This window comes from Fundulus heteroclitus, chromosome 6, assembly GCF_011125445.2.
Source record: "Fundulus heteroclitus isolate FHET01 chromosome 6, MU-UCD_Fhet_4.1, whole genome shotgun sequence".
Lineage (NCBI taxonomy): Eukaryota > Metazoa > Chordata > Actinopteri > Cyprinodontiformes > Fundulidae > Fundulus > Fundulus heteroclitus.
The window spans coordinates 20,904,519-20,927,663 of record NC_046366.1 but is presented as its reverse complement, the minus strand read 5'-3'; the positions used below and the strand labels follow the sequence as shown (position 1 = coordinate 20,927,663).

Genomic DNA, 23,145 nt, shown 5'->3' with positions numbered 1-23,145 from the left:
TGACGTCGCGCTCACCGTGTGGTGAGTTTAAGGTCAGTAAGGAAAAAAAATGGAGAACCGACCATCGCAGTTCGAGTTTGTCACTTTTTGAAAAAGCAAACGCTATTTCTACAAAATGTAAGAAATAATAATTGTTACAATGAAATACTAATAGCGTCCACATGAACACACTTTAAGGTTTTGTTAATTTCCTCGTATCTTGTTTTGATTGTTGTGATTTATAGCCTAAATTAGATTAGGATGATAATATTAATTCATGTCTTACCAGATGCTAAAACAAAACATTTTAGGCTAATCGGTTACAACAGGCTATTGTAGCGGAAAGCCAGAAAGCATGCAGATCCGCTATGAGTTTAGTTTTTACGTGATTTACTAAAGGCAACACCAGTTTACGTGCGAGTTCAGTCAATGGCTCCGCCCCCAGGCAAAACTTTAGTACAGAACAAGAATGCGAGGCACCAGACAGATCCCAGCCGCCCCATTTCGGACATAAAGCTGACTGGCAAAGGCAAAGCAAAAATAACACAGCTCTTTCTCATGACCTGCACCGTTCCCCTCTAACCCTAGTTGTATGTTAAGTGTCCCACCCCTTTTTTTTCTCATTCTCAGGTGGTGTCTTCTTTTAGGATGTTTGTTCACTTGTGTATTTTTGAGGCTTCAAACATGTTCCCCCACGTTGCACGTGCTATTTTAAACCAATCAGCTGTAATATGGTTGCAATAAATATGTTTCGGCAGCATTGTTTTTTTCCTGGACTGCGTTGTGCCCATGTAGTACATGTTGTTCCCAATCTTATTGTTGTCACCTTGAGGTTATGGATTTCTAGCACAGACTCTTATCCAAAATCCCAAACCTTGAATGTTTGACTCTTAAACAACTAAATTGGAAGATACCCTATGCACCCCAAGCCCAGGTCACTTTATTAGATACACCTTGCTACCTTTTCCTCCTCTTTTTGCTAATCGAACTAACTTTGTTCATGGCATGCAGTCAACAAGGTGGCATAGACTCTATTTATACTCTATTGAGATGATAGCGTTGAGAAGTTGGTGCAGTGAGTTGCACATCCATGGTGCAAATTTCCTGCTCCACCCCCGAGCTGCTCTATGGATTGAACACTGTGGGCATAAACAGACAGACACTGTGTGAGACACGGCAGAGTTTTTATGCCGGATGCCATCTGGACATTACTGGGATTTGATCCCTGGTCATCAAAGACTTAGCCCGCTACACCACAGAGGGACTGATGGGATAGATATGGTCAGCAAAAATACTCAGGCATGCTGCATGATGCTAAGTTGGTCATGAAAGGAATGAGGGGTCCCACTCCGTTCTAACACTAGCCTTAGTTTTTGGCTCTCAGCTGACAAGAGATGTCCTCTGGCACTGAGCCGATTGTACGTGTGTTGTGCATTCCGAGATGGTATTCTGCGTACTTTGACTTTAAGAGGTGGTTGTTTACGGTGTTGTTGCTTCTTATCATCTGGGATCAGCCTGCCTATTCTCCTCTGACGTCTCCTCTGACCTCAGCAAGGAATTTTCATCTATACAGCGACCACTCAAGGGAGTTGTTCCTTTTTACAGGTGTATGTTCAAAATCACATTAGACCCATTTTCTGCCCCCTTCTGATTCAAAGTTGGAACTTTAGCAAGCTAAGTTCACCAGTTATCACGTTAAAACCATAAAGTTTCATGTATGATATTCGGATTTTGTATTGTAAATCAACACATTTTGTGTTGTAAATCAACACAAAATACTGCATTACTGTGAGGTGCAAAAATATGTCATTTTAAAGATCTGAAAAAAGGGTGAAAGTTCAACCACTATTACTATGAGACTCCTAAATAAAATCCTGTCAGAGCAATGACCTCCGGAATTCATGTAATTTAATCTCACTAAGTGCGAGTTTTCCGTGAAAGACTCAAAAATACACAAGTGAACAAACATCCTAAAAGAAGACACCACCTGAAAATGGGGGAAAAAAGGGGGAAAAAAGCGGGTGGGACACTTAACATACAACTAGGAAACGGTTTGAATCAAAACATCAAAATGTCTTATAATGTGCAAGAGGCCATATTTGGCAACATTTGAAAACTGAAGCTCACAGACATTTTGACTGAACCCCCCCTCTCTCTCTCTGTCTCTCTCGCCTGCTGTGTGTCATGAAACAAATAGGTAGTCTTGAGATGACCTCAAAAAACAAAGCAAATCTGGAAAACATGCTTCTAGTTTATTGTGTTAAATTAGGTACAAATAGTATTGGTAATACTCAGGTAGGCTGAGTTTCAACTTTTAAATGCAAAACGGAATTGAAATGCATCAAGCATCAATGGCTTGATGCGTTCTGCTGGGTTTCCTTAAGTCGAAAACTTCCTAACCAATCTATCTGTATGATTCAATAAACTTTAATAAAACTGAACATGTAATTAGCATGGGCACATTTAATTGGTCTATCCAATGTTTTTACATTTCAACCTGATGAATAATTTACTTTAGTTACTGCAGATGATTGCTCATATTTAACACAGTCAAACAGAATTAATTGAAACTCCCTTTCGTCTCAATCAAATAAGTTTTTGTAGAGTGTAAAGAATTACTCTTCAAGCTACTTGGTAGTTTTCCTTGAAGGGTTATAATCATGATATGAAAGGTTCTGTATTGTGTTCACCCTTGTTGAGAATGGACATCAAAAAACAGCTCTGAAGCCCTAATGAGCCTGTGGCATTTCCTTTATGTAATTACGGGCTCAGATCTGACTGATCAAGAACCAGACCTATACACAGCAGAATGCAGATTAAAGCAGAGAAGTAACAGAGTCCTTTTAACCTTTACAAAAAACAGTTAAACAGATATTTTTCTTTTCTTTTTTCCTTCTTTATGTAAAACAGTGTTACACCATGTATGTTTTATTTGTGTCACATAATAATAATAATAATAATAATAATAATAATAATAATAATAATAATAATAATAATAGCATTAATGCTTTTTATCAGATGAGATTGAATAGCAAGTATCAAGCTTAAGTTTTCAGTTTCTTGTTAAAAGGGAGAAATGCAGTACCTCAGAGCCTAATCTTGCTCTACAGAAAAGCAATGCAGCCGCACTATGAAAAACGTTGAGATGACATTCCAAAAAAAGGAGTATAGCCCCACTTGGTGGCTAGTTACTGAATGTGCACTAAAGCGAAAGCAGGGTAAGATGACTTGAAAGGTACATTAAAAACAATGCTCTGCAATGGTACTGAGACTGAACATTTTCACACACTGTCTCACTACATCAACAAACTCCAGTGATTTTATTGAAATTGCATTTGATATAACTTAAAAAGTAGTGAATAAATGTGAAATGTAAGGGAAACGACACACGATTTTCAACATTTTTAGCAAATACAAATGTTAGGTGTAGGGACATTAAGGATCCCTTTTTGATAATATCCAGTACTAACGACTGTGATCAGAAAACCTTCAGGGAGAACCGAGTGTCTTTGTAAAATTTATGCAGTTGTTCTCCAGACTTCAGAGGTTTGTTTAAAAATGTCAGTGAGCAGACATCATCAAGACCAAGGAACACACAAGTGAGCCCAGCGATAACCAAACTTCCAGATACAAACAGACTCAATGGTAATGGGCAACCAACTGGATGTTGTCATCATTAATAAGCAGCAGAGTACAGTCGTTGTGATCGATGTGGCCATCCTGAGTGATGGAAACATCAGGAAGAAAGAGCATGAGAAACTGGAGAAACACCAAGGGTTTAGGGGAGAACTAGAAAGAGCCTGGAAGGTAAAGACAACAGCAGTGCCGATGGTCATTGCACTCGGAGCAGTAACCCCCACTGTGGTGAAGTGTCTCCAACAGATACCCGGAAAAACGTCAGACGTCTCAGTCCAGAAGAGCCCGATCTTAGGAACAGATAGGATCCTAAGAAGAACCCATATGATCCCAGGCCTCTGGTAGAGGACCCTAGCTTGAGAAATAGAGAGCCACCCACCCTACTCAAGAGTATGAGGGATGAGTGAGAGAGCAGTTGTTTACAAATAGATATATGTGTATAACAGAGTAGACATAAACCATACATCCCAAGATTTAATCATCCCACAGCACACTGCTGAGTTCATCGTCTGAACTTGCCCAGATTATGGGACAACTGCAAACCTACCAGGACAAGGAAATCCAACTAAAGCCCAGAGACCCATTATACCCTCAGTGGAGTTGCAGGGATTTACATCTCAGGTGGGAGAATCTGTTGACGGAGCTTCTATCACTGGCGCCCTCCACAAATCCCACAATTATGGAAAAAAACAAAGTCATTGTTAAAAATAAGCCGTGAAAACTTTGTAGAAGAAACAGCAAGCAGGCGCTCTGGCCAGATGACACCAACATTTTACTTTTTGGCCAAGTTATAAAACTCAATGTGCGGTGGAAAACTAATGTTGCATATTGTCTTGAAAACACTATGTCACTTGTTGATGATGCCATCATGAAAAACAATTCTGAAAGAGCATCTGCAAGAGCTAGTAAAATATTTTGACATATTAATCTGTTAGAATGGCCAAATCAAAGTCCAGACTTAAATCAAATGGAGAATCTTTAGAAATACTTGAAGAGTCACAAACCAGACTCAATGACGTTAAACACTTTTACAGAGAATGACCAAAAGTTCTCTATATGTGCAAAGCTGTTGGATGGAGGTTTACAAGTACAGAGCAAAGTTTTCTGCATTTTCAAAAAGAATTTAACATTTTACTTCCCTCTCACAATTATGTCTCACTTTCTGTTGGTCTCTGTCACATAAAATCCCAATATAATGCATTGCAGTTTGTGGTTGTAATGTGACAATGTATGCGGCATAAAAGCACAAATACCTAATTATTTATTTATTTTTTTTATTTTTTATTATTATTTTTTAAATATAAATAGGACTTTCTCAGAGAGCCCTTTATACAAAACCTTTGAAGTGAAAGAGACTGTTGTTGTGCCAGAATATCAAAGCCACGATGAGAGAATGAATTAAGTCAGACTGAATTCTGAACATGTACTATGGGGGAGGGACCAGAAGGAATTTCCTACTTCCAGAGAGATGGCCTTCTCCACAGGGTGCGATCAGTGCAAAAACTTTGCCCCCACATCTCCCTTCTGTCTTCTTCACTTCTTCCTGGAGCCCTCGAGCAGAGGGGGCTGTGGCTAACCACCCACCCCTGCATGCCTCCCCAGTCTGCCTACATCCCTCTGCCTGGGACATCTGCAGGAGTGTGGCTACGCCTGACCACGCCTGACCCAGAGTCCGCACCTGGACCAGCAACAATGTGGGGCTCAAGGCCTACAAAGCCCACAAGCTGCACAGAATGGGCCTTCTGTGAAGGTCATCTGCCCTCGCTTCAATGAAGCGAAAAAGGGGGAAATTATCATCCTCTGCTGAGCGGAGGACCCGACTGAATCCGAAGATTCATCGACCAGATCAAAGCTAAGTTGCACTATGACTTCTGCGCAAACCAGCTGCGAAGTACAGAATGCGAAACAGCTTTGTTTATTTTTTTCAGCTGTTGCAGGAAAGCGAACTCGAGACGATGCAGATCGGTCACCTTCCCTCACCAGACAAGCTGAGAAATCAGAGAACGCTACATGGAGGACGCCGGCCCAAGCTGCCTGCCCATACCACGCTTTCAGTTAGCTCATAGCCGCAGAGCTGCATGTCTGCTGCTGGAAAGACCAACTATTTTCCCTGAATCACTGCTTTCTTCCTTGGATAGCCAAAGTGGACCGAACTTGCACGAGACACCGACAGGTCTGGCAGAATTGAGGCAGGGAGATGTTACCTGGTGTTAATTTAAATGTACTGGCCTAATTCTGCTTAGTTTTGAAGGCCCATTATTACCCCCGGTTTAAGATTTGACAATAAATGAGAACTCATTGATCAGAGGTAAACATTGTAATATGCATATTTAATTCATTAGGAATTCCCAACGGAGACAGAAGTTTACATTACCATTTCGTTGTATTCATTACAAGCTGACCTGCTACCTCATGGCGATGCAAAAGATCTCTGTCTAACTTTTTCTAGTCTGAACACATCTTATAAAAGTCTGACTCTCTCCCATCTTGGGAAGAGGGGTGATCTGTCCTTAAAACAAAGATGCTGTTCTACTGTGCCAAGGGTCAAGCCAAATGACCTATCCCCTGCCATAAAACCCAACTGCATGTTTTCTCTCCATGAAAGAGGGAGACAGTCAACAACCCTGCATTGCTTTAGCTCTTCCATATGAATACAACTAAGATATTTATTTTCCTAAACACTGGTTATTGGGAAATGTTTGTGTAATGCGTGTACATGGTGTTTTAAACACAAAGAGCTAACGGTTGTAGCCCATTGCTAGCATTTGGTACCATGTCATTGCCGATGTGATTCAAGTGTGTTTTTATGGTTATAACAAACGTTATGTCCACAGGGGTTTCATACACGGATGGTATATTAATGTTTATGTTAACCGGCTCACTCATTAAGGCTAAAAATGAAGCTGAAGTATTTAAAGTTAGCGCCAAAAGTGCGCTAGCCAAACGGCTATTAGCTTCTGGTAACTTCCCGTTTTGGACATTCAAAAAAGGCTTATTTTAAAGCATAAGGCTTGTTCGTTTCGCTCCACCATTATTCGATAGTGCTATGAGCCTTATTCCCGCATTAATATTGAATAGTAATGTCGATTTAAAGAAGTTTTGTTTAACTTTAGGAGTAACCGATTTTAGCGACTGATCGCTGCAGCGACCCCTAGCTGAATCACATTAATAAAATTGAGCGTTCATGAAGTTTCTAGATTCTTACCAAGAAAATAATTCTTTAAAATGCTTATTCCTCAAATATGTTTTGTGTAACTCGGGATTTGCATTGTGAATGGGTTAAAACACATACCAAATGTTGTTCTGAATTAGTGAAGCTAATTTAAGCTCATTCCATGTTCTTTGAATCAGATCTCTAGTGAACCAGGACTCACTGAATTATTCTGATGATGATCAACCACTTTTGTTTTGTCTTGTTTCTTTTGCATGTAAATAGTTTCTTAGCTTAGTTTCTTTCATCTTAATTTTGCTGAGTAGTTTAATTAAGTTTCATAAGCCTAGTAGAGAGGATTTATTGACTGAAATATAGTGTTAATTCAGATAAACAGCATTCCATAGTATTGTTCTGTTGATGTTCATTCTATTTCTGTTATAAAATTCTTGAACTTGAACAGAAGTTGTCACTCCTTTATTCTGTGTGTGCAGAGTTTGCTGTTAGTAGATCGCTAGTGCTCAAATTCATCCCTTTCAACTATTTCCTGATGTCAGCTTTAGAGCTGATATCCTCCAGACAATACTTAACAGAGAGTTATTAATTAAACATTAAATAACTTTAAACAGTGTATGATTGCACAACACTGTACTTAGTGTAAAAAAAAAACATCTCAATTTATATAAATAGCTTTTTGAAAAATAAATGCACTCTAATGATGAGATAATGAAAGTGAACCTGGAAAAATTATTCGTCTCTAAAAATTAGAGAACAGTAAAAACAAGATATACTGATTATATTGTACCATTATAATGGCACGAGAAAAGGAACTAATTGTATGACCTCCATGGAGGTCACAAACAGCCAATTGCCCCAGCAAAAATCAAAATAATGCTTTTGCTTTCTCCTCTGATCCAAAAGGTGGTGGTATATGTCTGCTGATGAAACACAAAAGCAACCGGGTCCTTGTCCTTAGGGCAGACTTTGCAAATGTCCTTGACTGTTCATGGCATTTTATCTAATTTTCAAAAGATAAACATGAAACTAATGGCCTATTTAGAATGCACATTGTATTTACACAAGTGCCTCATGCAGACATTATTCTAGGGTAAATATTCTGGATGAAAAACAACCCTCACCCAGGTAACCTCCCCACCACATTTCAGAACATTCTGCCTGCCGTTTTGGACTGCATTGCCAACAAACAAAGACTGAATGACACATGTCACTGCTACAGGCTAAGGTGCAATTTTCTTTCTCAAACAATAAAGTTTGCATCACTGTCGCAATTAAGTTCATGGCCATCGTGATAGCATAAAACGCATTTCTCTCATGCACCTGGTGTCAAACAAGACCAGTGTGATTGTTTGACTATGCATAATAAAGTAATATTTAATGATGATAGAGTCCAGAGCAGAGTCCAGAGCAGAATTAAGGTCAGTTTAATCAACAGTTCAAGGTCTGGCTTTGTCAAGGTTTTCCTTGTCATACTGAGCTTACCTTTCCTCCAGAGCATACACAGTGATTACAGTGTGCTAATACAAGAATAAGGACAATTGATCACTGGTTATTTAATATACACATGCTACCCAGGCTGACCATAAATATATATATATATATATATATATATATATATATATATATATAAGTAGCTTTAAACTTTGGTCTGATTTCATTCCTCGTGGCATGATTGCACAACAAGACCATTTATTGTATTATTTTCAAAAAAGTGAAAAAAGATCCTTGTGTCAAAACGTCCTAGATGTACATCTGTGTGCATATATGGAGGAGGGAGCATGTTCTAAACCAAAATTTAATTGCTTAGTTTGCATTTGTTTATCTGCCAGCCGGTGTTTTTTTTTTTTTTTTCCATCAGCCAATGGTGGCTGTGGGGTGAAGCTAACTAAAAATTAATATGCAGATTTTTTAAATAGTTAAACCTAATCAAAATGTTTCCAAAAAGAGGGAAAATGAAGCAAAACGTTGTTGCTTCACCTCCTCTTCTGGATATCACAGACCAACCAACTCGACAAAGAGACAAACACAGGCATCTGGTTACATTCACACGTTCCCACCCGAATGCCCACACATGCAAACGCTCAGTTAGAGGCTTCAGTTAGTCAACCGGATATTTCAGTTATAAACACACCTTTTTTTTGCATTTGACAGCATTTAGAAATGAAATAAACTTACGGGTAATGACAACGTTGTTGTCGCAACCTTGCGTGTTTGTACAGAAGTAGTTTTTTTAATCTGTATGTTCGAAAACCACAACTTGAATTCCTCCACAGGAATCAGTCTTCAGTGAAGTCCCCATAAATAAACTTTAGCCACTCTTCTGTGATTCTCTCCTCCTTCGGGAGTGCGTGGAACCTTCATGCATTTTAGATCATTCTCTGACATATCAGCTCCTCTTTTTAGTAACCAATGTGAAGTTAGTTTGAGGTTAAATAAGGCATATTCACACTCCATGGCCTCTATGGTGACTGCCTCCTGTTTGAGCCGATACAGGGAGTCTGATCTGGGGCTACCGTCTGCTTGCTGCTCAACCTTCCTCTCCAGTGGAGCAGCCCGACATGCTAGCACACCTGGTGCATCAGCTGGAGGGAGGAGGGGAGGCTTTTTGCTTGAAGATGTGCTTTGATTGGAGAATTTGAAGGTTTTACATAGACCAGCTCAGAGACGTTGAAGAAATTTCAAAATATATTTTTAATTTATTACAATAAAATCCAAAAATTATAAATTGGTGCCCAAAACTGAGGTTAACATAACAAACTACAACTCAGGAAGTAACACAAAGAACTCAAGCACAAAACTGACCAAACAAACAAGACACGAGGGGAACTTAAATAGTGGCTCACACAAGGGGGTAATAAACACACAAGAACTTAAACAAATACTGGTCAGCACATTACTAAATCTTTAAATTAAATAAATATTAGAATTCAACTAACTTCCAAAAAGAAGAAACATTTAAAGAAATGGTAAAATTAAACCAAAGACCGAATTTTCCCTTCCCCTGGCAAACAAATGGAACGACCCGCCGAGGAAGTTTGACAGCCATATAAGGACATCAGTTGGAGCGCATCTGTATAATTTCAACAGCAGGTCCAGAGGTAACTGGTAACTCAAAAGAAGAAATTAATTTGTTGCATTTAACAAAGAAATACAAAGAACTGACAAATAAAGTTAACTAAATGTGTACACAGCAAATAGTTAACTAAAGAGTCAGACTAATGAAAACAATTTTAAAGATAAAAATCTAAACTACTTACTAATCAATATGTAAAGTAATATTAAGGAAGAACAGAAAACCATTACCATTCCTGTCTCTGTGTGACAGTAGGGACATCTGTCACAGAGAATATGAATTACGTTGAAAGACAACCTATATTGAATGACAACTAATTTTCTAATCGTTCTGACTATTTTTGAACACAGCAACACAACTGACCGTCCCTGAGGAGGTCCTTTGGTATTCAGTTTTGACATTGTTGTGCTTTCAGCCAAGTGGAATAAAAAATCACACTGTAAATTGTTTTCCAAAAAGAAATATGAGACTTTCACAGGCACCAAGGAACTGCCCCTCACAGCGGGTGGCACCGCAACATAGCTAAGCTCTCCCTCCTTGTTTATCTGTTTCGTACGCTTTTACTCAACAGCATTGGAGGTATGAGCTACCAGTGTCCGAATGGAGTTCAGAGACCCGCCACATATGCAGGCTGATCCATCTAAGGCAGCCTGCCCTTTCGACATCAGAAGTTAAACAGCGGACTACTATGAAATAGGCTGTTTGTAACCTTTCTCAGCCGTTGCAGGAAAGCTAAGTCAAGATGGCACGGAGCGGTCTCCCACGGCTAGGACGAGCTAAGAGAAAAGCTGATCTGAAGTCGCCCGCTTCAACCTGTGCAAGCCCACACAGGAAACCAGCAAATACGGTGACGTAATTGTTTAAATAACCTGGAGAACAGACAAAACTGAACAACTCGAAAAATATGATATGAAGAATATGAAGAATATGAAAGATAAATACCTGGAGAGTACTGGAGAGAATAAATTAAAATGGGGGTTGCGTGCAGTAACAAAAACTGCCACAAGGGTGGAGTAAGGAGCAGTAAAAGGATGAGTTTACAAACCTATCGATTCCATAGCCTTAATTTATCACAAAAAGTTGTTTTAAGATGATTTTAGGTGAGAAAACACACTTCCAAACTTCATGTGTTTGGTCAGTATATCAGGATTTTGAGCCAATTTTAATCTCACCTGGGATACCAGCCCCACTGCTGCTGTCTGTTGTCAGCCAGACCGTCAGTCATTTCCCGCAGACTAGATCATGTTCATTGCGCTGAAAAGTCACTATATAAAGCCTTTTGTAAGTTAATGGGGGATATCTCTGTAATGAATAATGCTGGTGAATCTGATATTCAGCCAAACACAGAGTTACGTTTTAAAAGGTTTATTGAAAGGGATGAATAGTGGCGGGTGAAGCAGGCAAGCAGGACCAAATTTGACAGATGAGTAATGGCTGAAGGTGCAGGCAGGCGGGAGATGCAGGTAGTGACAGACCAGAACAGGCGATGCGGACCCAGGAACCACCAGAATGGGCAGAGCACGCAGCTGGAACTCACAAGGAAACAGGCAAACTTGTGCAGCACTTAGACACAGGCAACTTTATCGGAAGAGTCCAGCTGGCTGAGCACACAGGAACGGGTAGAGGAAGGGCAAAATCACAAAAGACGAGATAAGATGATACGTTCTGGCAGGGATGAGCTGGCTGAGGCAGATACATGTAGACTGATGACAGGTGAGCTGAGTTGACTGTAATTAGTAGCAACAGGTAGAGGTGATCTAGAGAGGAGTGGTGGCTGGAGGGAGACTGAGGTGATTGGATGATGGCTTAGAGGTAAAGACTGATTAAGACAAGTCCAGAAAAGTCCAAAATAAACAAACAACAACCTAAATCATGACAAGCTGAGCATAACAGATGTCAAATGTGAAAATATTGGCTGGATGTTTTCTGCGTTTTGAGGTAAACTGTTTAACCACTGTCTGTGTGTGCGTGTGTGTGTGTGTGTGTATGTGTGTGTGTGTGTGCGTGTGCGTGCGTGTGCGTGCGCGTGTGCGCGGAGCAGGCTCGCTTTTCGTGACAGAGAAAGAGGAGGGGGAAACCTACTTAGCGCATATAGCCTTTAACCTACATATAGATTATTTTGCTGTGATCAAAAGTCTGTGATACTGTACTTAAAAACTGTGCTTTATTTTGATTTACAGATGTAGAATAGAGTGGAGCCAATGGTGACAAATAGGGTTGGGGCGGTGTAAAAGGGGGCTAAGGAGATTTAACGTCATCAGTTGCGCATTTCTCCAGGGTCCGGATGACTGGCAGGCAGTTTGAGTGCCAAACCTTTTTTTGCACCATTATCTTTGCACTATAAACATGGTTGAACATTCTTCTGCACACTTTTTTAAAAACTGATTTTCTCCTGCACTGTTACACTTTTATCACTGCTGCACTCTATATCATAATGTTATTTTATTTCAATTGCAATCTGATTGCATTGTCTTAAGCTGTATGCAATGAAATTTCGTTTTGTATGCACTCTGTGCTTACAAAATGACAATAAAGTATGTCCAAGTCTAAGTGTGTGACAGGATCTCTGAATTTGTCTGTGTGACTGCTGTCTTCTTGCCGCCACCGCTGTACATGAGTGGTGCTGCAGTGTTTCGTCACAACGTCCCATACATCATTGGGCTGTTTTACATAAATGGGCCCTAGCTAATGGAGACAGCCCCAGGCTTTTGTTACCGAGGTCAACAAAACCCTGGGGTTTTAAATCATTGGGCTTATAATGGGAAAGGGGCTCTAGATATCAAGTACACAATATTTAAGTGCTAAAAAAGTGGATTTTGTATTATATGTTTAAATTAATTAAATATTGAGGAAAATACATAAAACAGGAAGTTAAAGCATAGGTAAAATAGCTCTTCTAAATGGATAATGGCCCTAAGCATAAAGATAGATAGTTAGTAGAACCATATATGGTTAATCGTGCCTTTAATGTATTTATCTGACATGATCAAAATATGTATAGTTTGTGAGATTGGGTATTTGTTATTATAGGTGAACTACCTGCATCTATTTTCTTTACTAAATTACTTGATGTCAAATTCATGGCTGTGACTTTTAACATTTTTCAGTGAAACTAAAATCTCTGCTTTCCCAAAACCTATTGATTTCCTCAAGAAGCATTTAATTTTTTTCACACTCCATGTAAAATCTACTTCCATTTTTTCCCGTGTCACATAGATAAAAGTAACACTTCTTTACTTTCAGAAATATGTGAAAATATACTTTTCAGATGACACATGAACTAAGTATGGTACAGCTGAAGCAGGGAATCTGATTTTCCTGGAAGTAAGTAACTCATTGCCAAGTAGGAGGAGCAACAGTCTCCTTATCAGTCTGAACCTGGGCTATATCTGACAATCACTCTGTGGCTTCCAGCTGAATCAGTCATGGGGCTGCCGGTGCTTATCCTCCTCAGCTGTTTGGTTGCTCTGCTCGGAGGGCTGTATGTTCTCGGGGTTTTCCGAAAGCAGCGGCCAGGAGAGCCCCCTCTTGACAAAGGTCTAATTCCTTGGCTGGGCCATGTCCTGGAATTTCGCAGGGACACTTTCAAGTTCCTCGAGAGGATGAGGCAAAAGCATGGGGATGTTTTCACAGTGCAGCTTGGAGGATTTTATTTCACGTTCCTGCAGGACCCGTTCTCCTTCGGGGCTTTTGTCAAGGAGAGTCGAGAGAAGCTGGACTTCAATAGTTTTGCAGAGCAGCTAGTTTACAGGGTCTTTGGTTACAAAGCTGTCGAGAATGATCACCATGTCCTGCACAATGCCAGCAACAAGCACTTGAAGGGGGAGGGACTGGAGGTAATGACACAAGCCATGATGAGTAACTTGCAGAATCTGATGTTGCACAGTGTGGGCTCGGCCACAGATCAGAGCCCCTGGAAGGAAGATGGACTGTTCATGTACAGCTACAACATTGTTTTCAGAGCTGGTTTTTTGGCTTTATTTGGAAATGTGCCGCATAAGTCCGAGGGAGGCGAGGAGAAAGCTAAAGAGAAGGACCGAACGCATTCAGAAACTCTGTTTTATGAATTTCGTAAATACGACCAACTCTTCCCCAACCTGGCATATGGAGTCCTTCCGCCGAAGCAGAAGTGGGAAGCTGACAGACTGCAGTCCTACTTCTGGGATGCTGTGTCTGTGCAGAACATGAAGGCCAAGGACAACATCAGTCGCTGGGTTTGGGACATGCAACAGGCCAAAGAAGAGGTGGGCATGGATGAGTCAATGATCAACAAGTACATGTTTGTGCTTCTCTGGGCCTCTCAGGGAAACACTGGGCCCTCTTCGTTCTGGCTTCTCCTCTTCCTCCTGAAACACCCCGAGGCCATGAAAGCAGTGAGGGAAGAAGTTGACAAAGTTTTAAAGGAGACAGGGCAGACAGTCACACGTGGTGGCCCCTTGGTAGACCTAACTCGTGAAATGCTCATGAAAACTCCTGTCCTGGACAGCGCCGTGGAGGAGACCCTCCGGCTCACAGCTGCACCCCTCCTCACCAGGGCTGTGCTCCAGGATATGACTCTCAAGATGGCCGATGGACGTCAATACTTCATCCGCAAAGGTGACAGGATGTCGATATTCCCCTATAGTGCGGTTCACCTTGACCCAGAGATCCATCCTGACCCGCACGCATTCAAATACGATCGATTTCTGAACCCAGATGGAAGCAGGAAAACTGAGTTCTACAAAGGCGGGAAGAAAGTAAAGTATTATAACATGCCATGGGGTGCAGGTGTCTCCATGTGTCCTGGGAGATTCTTTGCCACCAATGAGCTGAAACAGTTTGTGTTCCTCATGCTAGTGTATTTTGAGTTTGAGCTGAAGAATCCCAATGAGGAGATCCCTGAAATTGACTTCAGACGTTGGGGCTTCGGATCGATGCAGCCCATCAGAGATGTTCAGTTTAGATACAGACTCAGATTTTAAAGAGCTCTTATAAAGCATGTAATTATTCTGGGAATTCTGATTTGACTATTGCATGAATTAACAACCCTAGGCTAATGGTATTGGTACTCTGAAAAAGGTTGCATGAGATTGTAATGAAAACACAACATCTTTTGCTGTAATATCAAATCCATAAATGTATTCAAACAATAGCTTAATTTCCTGTTTTGTTCATTTCTGTGCATTTCAATTTTTTTTAAAAGTATAACTACATCTATTTCCCTAGAAACAGAACAGCAAAACAGAACATTTTCTTCCATAAACTAAATTCCTTTAGTCTATTTTCTATCTAAATGCAGTATTGCAGTGATAATGGTAAAGTCTTTTGTTTTTGTTTTTTTTTGTTTTTCAACATGTTGCTCTACGCTGCCACTTCTAAAATGCCACATTGTGAAATGTAAGGATTGAGCAACTTAAGCAGTATACAACAGTTTTAATGTAATTTCATCATTTACCATTATTGAAAAGGAAAATCTGTTTTAGGATTTTTTTTAATTCAGTATTATATTTCTTTCACATGATCTACTGGACTGAAAATGTGATTTTCCTACTCCTGAAATGAGATGTATTAAAGGAAACATTTCACGCTTTTATGTTCTTCATTTTCCCATTAAAATCATTCATTTGTGGTCTATATACAGTAAAATTGCAATGCTTTGGTCTGAATTCCATGTTATTGTAGCTCCACCAGCTCCTTTTTTTTACCCCTGTCCTGATGTGCGTGTCAGAGTTGCATGTATTGCGTGGTTGCATACAAATGAGGCTCTTAACACCCTGCCCCCCTCTGGGTCAAAGATTATTCCACTCCTCCCCGTTCGGCCATTTTTGTAGTATGTTGGTGCAGGGGTTCCCAGCCTTTTCCATGACATGGCCTCCTAAACAGCATTAGCTTCTGGCCGGGGACCCACTTTTAAAACCCACAAACAATGATGCTTAAAGTATATAAAGAGAAATCTACTTTTTAATTTTTTTTTGCTTTTATTCACTATTCCATATTTATTTTAATTGTTTAGCATCAGAATGTTAACCAATATGTTTTCAACTCTGTATTATATTCCCACTGAACAATAAACTTTTCAACATTCTGTTGATGATTAGAACAGAACAAAAGAAATCAAACCTCTCTCAAATGTATATGTAGTGGGAGGGCGGGGCTTACTGTATGCCAGTGCCAAGAGTAAATGTGATCTATGTTTTGTTTTGAGTATCTTTAAAGTTAAAAAGCCAGACCCACAAAAGTAGGTTATTGCAAAAGGGAGAATGTATTTCAGGGCCCTGTTTCCAATGTGGGATAGTGTGTTCTTTCACAGTTAGACAGGGGTAGAGCCTCAAAGTTTTATTTTAAATCTCTAGATGTTCTCATCTCAATATGATATATGAATACAAGTTTATTTCATAACAACAATTTAAAAATAAATTAATTGTATTTTACAATGATAAAAAAATATATTCTATTTTTTACATTTGCATTATTTTATTATTTTAGCTCAATCAATTGTCTGTGGTCCCTCTAGCGCTCTCCTGGCAGCCCCCACTTTGAAAAACACTGTGCTGGCGGGTGGTGTAATGAATTATGTGGGTTAATACAACCAACAACCAAACATTTTCACTTATCCACTTGTAACTTCAGCATCCATGAGCTTGGACAATAAAATCCCTTTGAGAAACAAAAATGGCGGATGCGCAAACTTAGTCAGCTGGAAGTCCGTGACTTTGTTTAGCAGCTCCGCAGCAAATACTCTGACGTAATTGTTAAAAAAATGTAATAGGCAATAGAGAAACTTTTTTGTGAGTGTCCTGTCTGGCAATGTGGTAATAAGAATTGTTGTCATAATGGCAAAAAGAGCTCAATAGAATATACTTTCACATATGGAGCCTTACTGCTTTCGCCATAGTGCTCCGCTTGATTAATATATGCAAAAAGCTTTATTAGATTTTATACTGGGACTATTTCATGTTCAATGAACACAGAAACGGAAAGGTAAAAGAGGAAAAAAAGTAGAAAAACAGACGATACAAAAAGCTGAAAGGGAGAAAAGGTGTAAGAGAAATAGGAGAGGAAAGGTGAGATAGCAATATAACATCCTCTGAGTCTGCTTCTACACCTGCAAAGAGAGATATAAAAAGAACAGCAAAACCAACCGATAAAGTATTACAGGTACAAACAATCAACGCCTTGATACCATCACTGAAGTATATACAGTATTATTTTATACGAAATGTATAAATTGACAGCTAAAGATAATAATAAGGATTTTCTGTATACAAGGGAATTTGTAAGTACCTGAATCCAAGCACCTGTAGGTGTTTTTGAGAATGTGCTTGTGTATGTAAGGTTTATCCATAAGGAAAATGCTCAATAGTGGATGTGAGGAGCCAAAGACCCGCACCCCAGAGCACCGAGGCAGACACCGGGGAAACCAGAACCCCAGACACCTGAAAGGAACCATCCGAGCATAGGTGTCCAAGAAGGGCCAACACATGCCTCCCCCATCTGAGGGAAGAGGAGAGACGGGCACCAGGAAACCCCCTGACAGCCACCACACCAAAGACCTTGGGAGCCATGGGGATGAGCCCGTGGGCTCTACCGGCAGCTAGGTATGCCTGAGCGGATCTAGCCATGGGCCCATAGACCAGAGGCCCAGGGGTGCCCCGCCCCCCGGCAGAGCCCCTGACAGATCCACAGGGGCCTGGACCCCGCAAAGCAACCACCGGGAGCAAACTGGTGCCCGCCTGAGCACCCAGCCCCAAATACAAAGGACCACCAATGCACCAGCGGACCAAGGTGTCAGCCATTGGAGGAGAGCAGGATGAGAGGTTGGGCTCAACACTTAGTGGACACCTGAGATGTCCCAGGAGAGGGGGCAGTTCAAACCCAACCTGACAAAAAGACAAACATAAAACCACTTACACAGTCATATTCACAAGTTCCCACCCTAGTGGCCCCATACGCGAACACACCTACAAAAAAAGGGGGACACTGTACACACACTCGCACTCACCACACATGTCCTATACTCCCAGGTCCAGGCACCGGCACCCCAGAAGGGAATCCAGCCCCCGGACCTGTGAAGTGAACCCCAACTTTAAGATGGGAGTGGGGCGAGAGTGGGGAACCACCACAACCTAACCTACCTGGTCCATAGAGAAAACCTAATGGTTAAAATCAAAAAGACCCTAAAAAATATAGATATCGGCGCAGTGCCAGGAGAGACTAAATTTGAACTTTTCTGCATTCCCACAGACTCCAAGTACACAACAAAATATATTTATGAGCTAAAGCAGTGAATTTTACATGATGTAACATAAGATAAGATAGTCTTTTTTGATCTCACAATGGAGAAATTCACTCGTCACATCAGCTCAAGAAGTTGCAGAGTGGGGAAGGTGCATTCAGTTATATACAGTGAATCTTCATATATACAATATGTCCCCTTTAATGCCTTACATCCAAGTACGACGCAAAGTTTTGGATATTGGTAGGAAAGCATGCTGTCACCATATTCTAGAGTTGTGGAGATGTGTTCCCTTTAGGGACAAACCATGCCCCTCTCTCTTTGGTGATCTATCAGATGAGTCTACTTTAACACAACAGAAGAAGATTTCTTGGACAATTTCATGCTCTCAGTTTTGTTGGAACAGTTTGGGGAAATAAGTTACCTGACTGGCACAGAGTCCAGACTTCAAACAGAGAAGACCTGTGATGTGGATCAGAGCAGAGACTCCGGGGAAGGCCGTCTCAGCCAACATCAGTGTTTGACCTCACAAATGCACTTTTGGAAGAGCTGTCAAATAGCCCTTTGAACGCACTTCTAAACCTTGTGTGAATCCTTCAAAGACTGGGTTAAAATCACATTAAACCCTGTTGATAAAGAATTGGATGACATTCAAGTTCATATGTGTGTGAAAGCAAGCCAGTGGATACTTTTAGCAATATAGTGTTGATGGCATCATGATCAAAACAAAATTAATCAAAAAAACTAAAGCAGCATCAACATACAAATCAGGAAGTTGAATCCTGAGCACAAGGAGTACACCAAATTGACAATTCCCCAAAGAATACATAGTTAGTTAGAAGAACCAGATGTGGTCTATCTTACCCTTTTTTTAGTTATCTGCTAAGCTGTCAAATACAGGACATGAAAAAAAATATTTACAGTCTAGGGGTTGGCGTATTTCCTAATATGGGTAAACTACCAGAAACTATTTTCTTGAATTTATTATTTGAAGTCAAATTCATTAATGTGACTTTAAACACTTTTTAGTGAAAGGCAAATATGTGCTTTCCTAAAACGTATCAAATTTCTCAAGGGACATTTCGTTCTTTTCACACTCTCTCTATAGAAATAGAGAATCCCCTTCAATTATTCCTGTGTCGCATAGTTTAAATGAACACTTCTTTATTTTCAGAAATGCATGAAAGTGAACTTTCATTCCAACAAAATATTTTCCACTTAGATTGGTGCTCTGCTTCTGTGAAGAACACTGCTTTTACTGGAAGTCTGTTTTCATGAATGGGAGGAGCAACAGTCGTTTACCAAGCTGAACGTAGCTAAATTTTCGCAATCACTCTGTGGCTTCCAACTGAATCAGTCATGGGGCTGCTGGTGCTTATCCTCCTCAGCTGTTTGGTTGCTCTGCTCGGAGGGCTGTACGTTCTCGGGGTTTTCCGAAAGCAGCGGCCAGGAGAGCCCCCTCTTGACAAAGGTCTAATTCCTTGGCTGGGCCATGTCCTGGAATTTCGCAGGGACACTTTCAAGTTCCTTGAGAGGATGAGGCAAAAGCATGGGGATGTTTTCACAGTGCAGCTTGGAGGATTTTATTTCACTTTCCTGCAGGACCCGTTCTCCTTCGGGGCCTTTGTCAAAGAGAGCCGAGAGAAGCTGGACTTCAATAGTTTTGCCAGGCAGCTTGTTAATAGGGTTTTTGGTTACAAAGCTATCCAGAATGATCATCATATCCTGCACAATGCCAGCAACAAGCACTTGAAGGGGGAAGGACTGGAGGTAATGACACAAGCCATGATGAGTAACTTGCAGAATCTGATGTTGCACAGTGTGGGCTCGGCCACAGATCAGAGCCCCTGGAAGGAAGATGGTCTGTTCATGTACAGCTACAACATTGTTTTCAGAGCTGGTTTTTTGGCTTTATTTGGAAATGTGCCACACACGTCTGAGGGAGGTGAGGAGAAAGCTAAAGAGAAGGACCGAACGCATTCAGAAACTCTTTTTTATGAATTTCGTAAATACGACCAACTCTTCCCCAACCTGGCATATGGAGTCCTTCCGCCGAAGCAGAAGTGGGAAGCTGACAGACTGCAGTCCTACTTCTGGGATGCTGTGTCTGTGCAGAACATGAAGGCCAAGGACAACATCAGTCGCTGGGTTTGGGACATGCAGCAGGCCAAAGAAGAGGTGGGCATGGATGAGTCAATGATCAACAAGTACATGTTTGTGCTTCTCTGGGCCTCTCAGGGAAACACTGGGCCCTCTTCGTTCTGGCTTCTCCTCTTCCTCCTGAAACACCCCGAGGCCATGAAAGCAGTGAGGGAAGAAGTTGACAAAGTTTTAAAGGAGACAGGGCAGACAGTCACACGTGGTGGCCCCTTGGTAGACCTAAGTCGTGAAATGCTCATGAAAACTCCTGTCCTGGACAGCGCCGTGGAGGAGACCCTCCGGCTCACAGCTGCACCCCTCCTCACCAGGGCTGTGCTCCAGGATATGACTCTCAAGATGGCCGATGGACGTCAATACTTCATCCGCAAAGGTGACAGGATGTCGATATTCCCCTATAGTGCGGTTCACATTGACCCAGAGATCCATCCTGACCCGCATGCATTCAAATACGATCGCTTTCTGAACCCAGATGGAAGCAGGAAAACTGAGTTCTACAAAGGCGGGAAGAAAGTAAAGTATTATAACATGCCATGGGGTGCAGGTGTCTCCATGTGTCCTGGGCGATTCTTTGCCACCAATGAGCTGAAACAGTTTGTGTTCCTCATGCTAGTGTATTTTGAGTTTGAGCTGAAGAATCCCAATGAGGAGATCCCTGAAATTGACTTCAGACGTTGGGGCTTCGGATCGATGCAGCCCATCAGAGATGTTCAGTTTAGATACAGACTCAGATTTTAAAGAGCTCTCATAAAACACGTAAGATAATTGTACTATCAGCATTATATTGCATCATCATATGGTCCGTTCATTCTTGCAATAGATCCTGCTACTACAAAATACTTGCACTATTAAAATTATGTAAAACATAACTTTTCCATACATATAACAGATTGGGTTTCTCACTACATTCCTTACAACGAAACTTTGCTCAGATAAACATTTTGAATGTGCAGTTGAATGACAAAAAGGTCTGTCTAAGTCTAATTCTACTTACTCTCTTTCTTAGCATAACTCTTTCTATTTCCCTAGAGACAATGGCAAACTGAGCATTTTGTTCTATCAACTAAATTTATTTGGCCTACTTTATATTTAAATGCACTCAACTTTAACTCAAATCTTTTGTTTGTCTTTTTACTGCTGGGGGTATAAATCTCCTGTGTTTTGGTTCCTTTAGCAGGAAATGAGTTGTAAAACAAATAAATAATTCTGGTGACCTAAATAATGTTTTTTTTCCTTCCTTTCATAAAAAAAACAACAACAGAAAAAAACATGGCTCAGCTCATAAAATACAAGTATGAAAACTGAAAAAAACAACAACACTAAAGTCTTTTTTGTTAATGGTTACAACAACAACACAGTATATGAGTAATTGTATTACAAAAAGTGTACTTTCTTATTTGAAGCTCAATTCAAACTTCATCAAGCATAAATATCATATTGACCAGATACAGTCATTGTTTACTGTACCTGCTTGGTGACTTAGTTTGGATTGGTTTAACAATTTTAATGTGAATTTATCCAACCTAAAGTCAATTGTTAAACTTTACAAAAGAGAAAAAAGAAAAGAAAAAAAAGTGTAGGTCCTCTGGGCGGGTTCTTCTTAGTTGAGGCATTCCCTCTCTTCTACAGAGACTTCTTCAGTCTGAAGAGTTACTGATAAACTCAGCCTTTTAAGCAGTACCTTTGCACAGTGGCTCAGCCCAGCAAAAACTCTAAAGCAGAATAATGTCTTGCACATGTGTGCCTCACAGTGTCTGTGTTTTCCCACAGGACCGTGATTTTCCAAAGACAGTGAAGTCTTCCTATCTAGTTTATTATATAATCAAAGGAGCTTCGCAAATACTCATACAGAAGCAGTCTAACAACTGTTTTTTTGGTCTGTGCCAAGACTCCCTGTTACCCAAAGGAGCAGAGCTTGGGATTACCTGTAACTTTATGTAAACTTCAGCAATACACACATACAATAGGCCTACAGTCTAAAAATCAGGTCTGTTGCATAAGAATTGGGCTTTGGTAACCATAAGGTCTATAGGAGACAAGATATTAGACACATAAACAAAATTGTAATGCAATTAAAAAATAACTATATATATCATGGATCTTTTTCTTTATAAATGCAAGATCTGTGTTTATTTTGGCACAAAGCAGAAAAGAAAAAAAAGAGGCAACCTTGTTTACAGGGTAAAAAAACTGCAAGTGCTTCATTGACAACATCTGGAAAAAATTTTAAGCCAGCTGCTCAGGAATGAACGCCAGGAGTGAAGTCACCCTATGCACGTTAGATTCAACCTTACTTATCTTGCTAAGAAACCATAACCAAAAATAAGCATTGATTTTTGAAGGCATTTTAAGAAGAAAAGCCTATTTTCTCTTTAAAGACATGCCAGCAGTTCTTTCCAAATAAGCCAATGCTCGGAATTGTGAGCAGTAACCAAGGCCAAAGTGAAGATATTTGGCCATGAGCCACGGAGTTACACTGGGTGAACAGAGCGAGAGAGAGAACAAGAGAGAGAGAGAGAGAGAGAGAGAGAGAGAGAGAGAGAGACAGACAGACAGACAGAGAGAGAGACAAAGAGAGAGTCACAGGATAATAATTTACAACATAATGAGATCTTTTGTCTCGTCCCTGGTGGGAGTAAAAATAAATGAAAAAAAATTTAACCGCAGTAAAATTATTTTTATATGTTTCGATTCACACAGGCTCTCAAGGGAGCAAGCTTCAAACCTTTGCCCAGTATGAGCCTCCGTTCATTGACTGCCACTGGCAAAGGAAAGCACTCCCTTGCCCGGGGGTTAGATCTTTTGTATCAGCCATGGCGGGAGCAAGGAAAACACGTGAATAGCTTAAAATATTTTAAAACCAGCAATTTTATATTTTTTTTAGAATTTTTTTTCAGTTTGATAACGGTCAAGCTG

At 40.5% G+C, this 23,145-nt stretch overlaps 2 protein-coding genes across 2 annotated transcripts; both read left to right on the top strand.

Moving 5' to 3' along the window:
• Positions 1-13,276: 13,276 nt before the first annotated feature.
• LOC118563445 (5-beta-cholestane-3-alpha,7-alpha-diol 12-alpha-hydroxylase-like) lies at positions 13,277-15,424 on the top strand. The gene has a single exon (XM_036138311.1). It carries the CDS (start codon positions 13,283-13,285, stop codon positions 14,816-14,818), a length of 1,536 nt encoding a protein of 511 aa, XP_035994204.1. The 5' UTR covers positions 13,277-13,282; the 3' UTR covers positions 14,819-15,424.
• A 3,982-nt stretch (positions 15,425-19,406) lies between these two features.
• LOC105934854 (7-alpha-hydroxycholest-4-en-3-one 12-alpha-hydroxylase) lies at positions 19,407-21,448 on the top strand. Its single transcript, XM_036138310.1, has one exon. It carries the CDS (start codon positions 19,432-19,434, stop codon positions 20,965-20,967), a length of 1,536 nt encoding a protein of 511 aa, XP_035994203.1. The 5' UTR covers positions 19,407-19,431; the 3' UTR covers positions 20,968-21,448.
• The last annotated feature ends 1,697 nt before the right edge of the window (positions 21,449-23,145 follow it).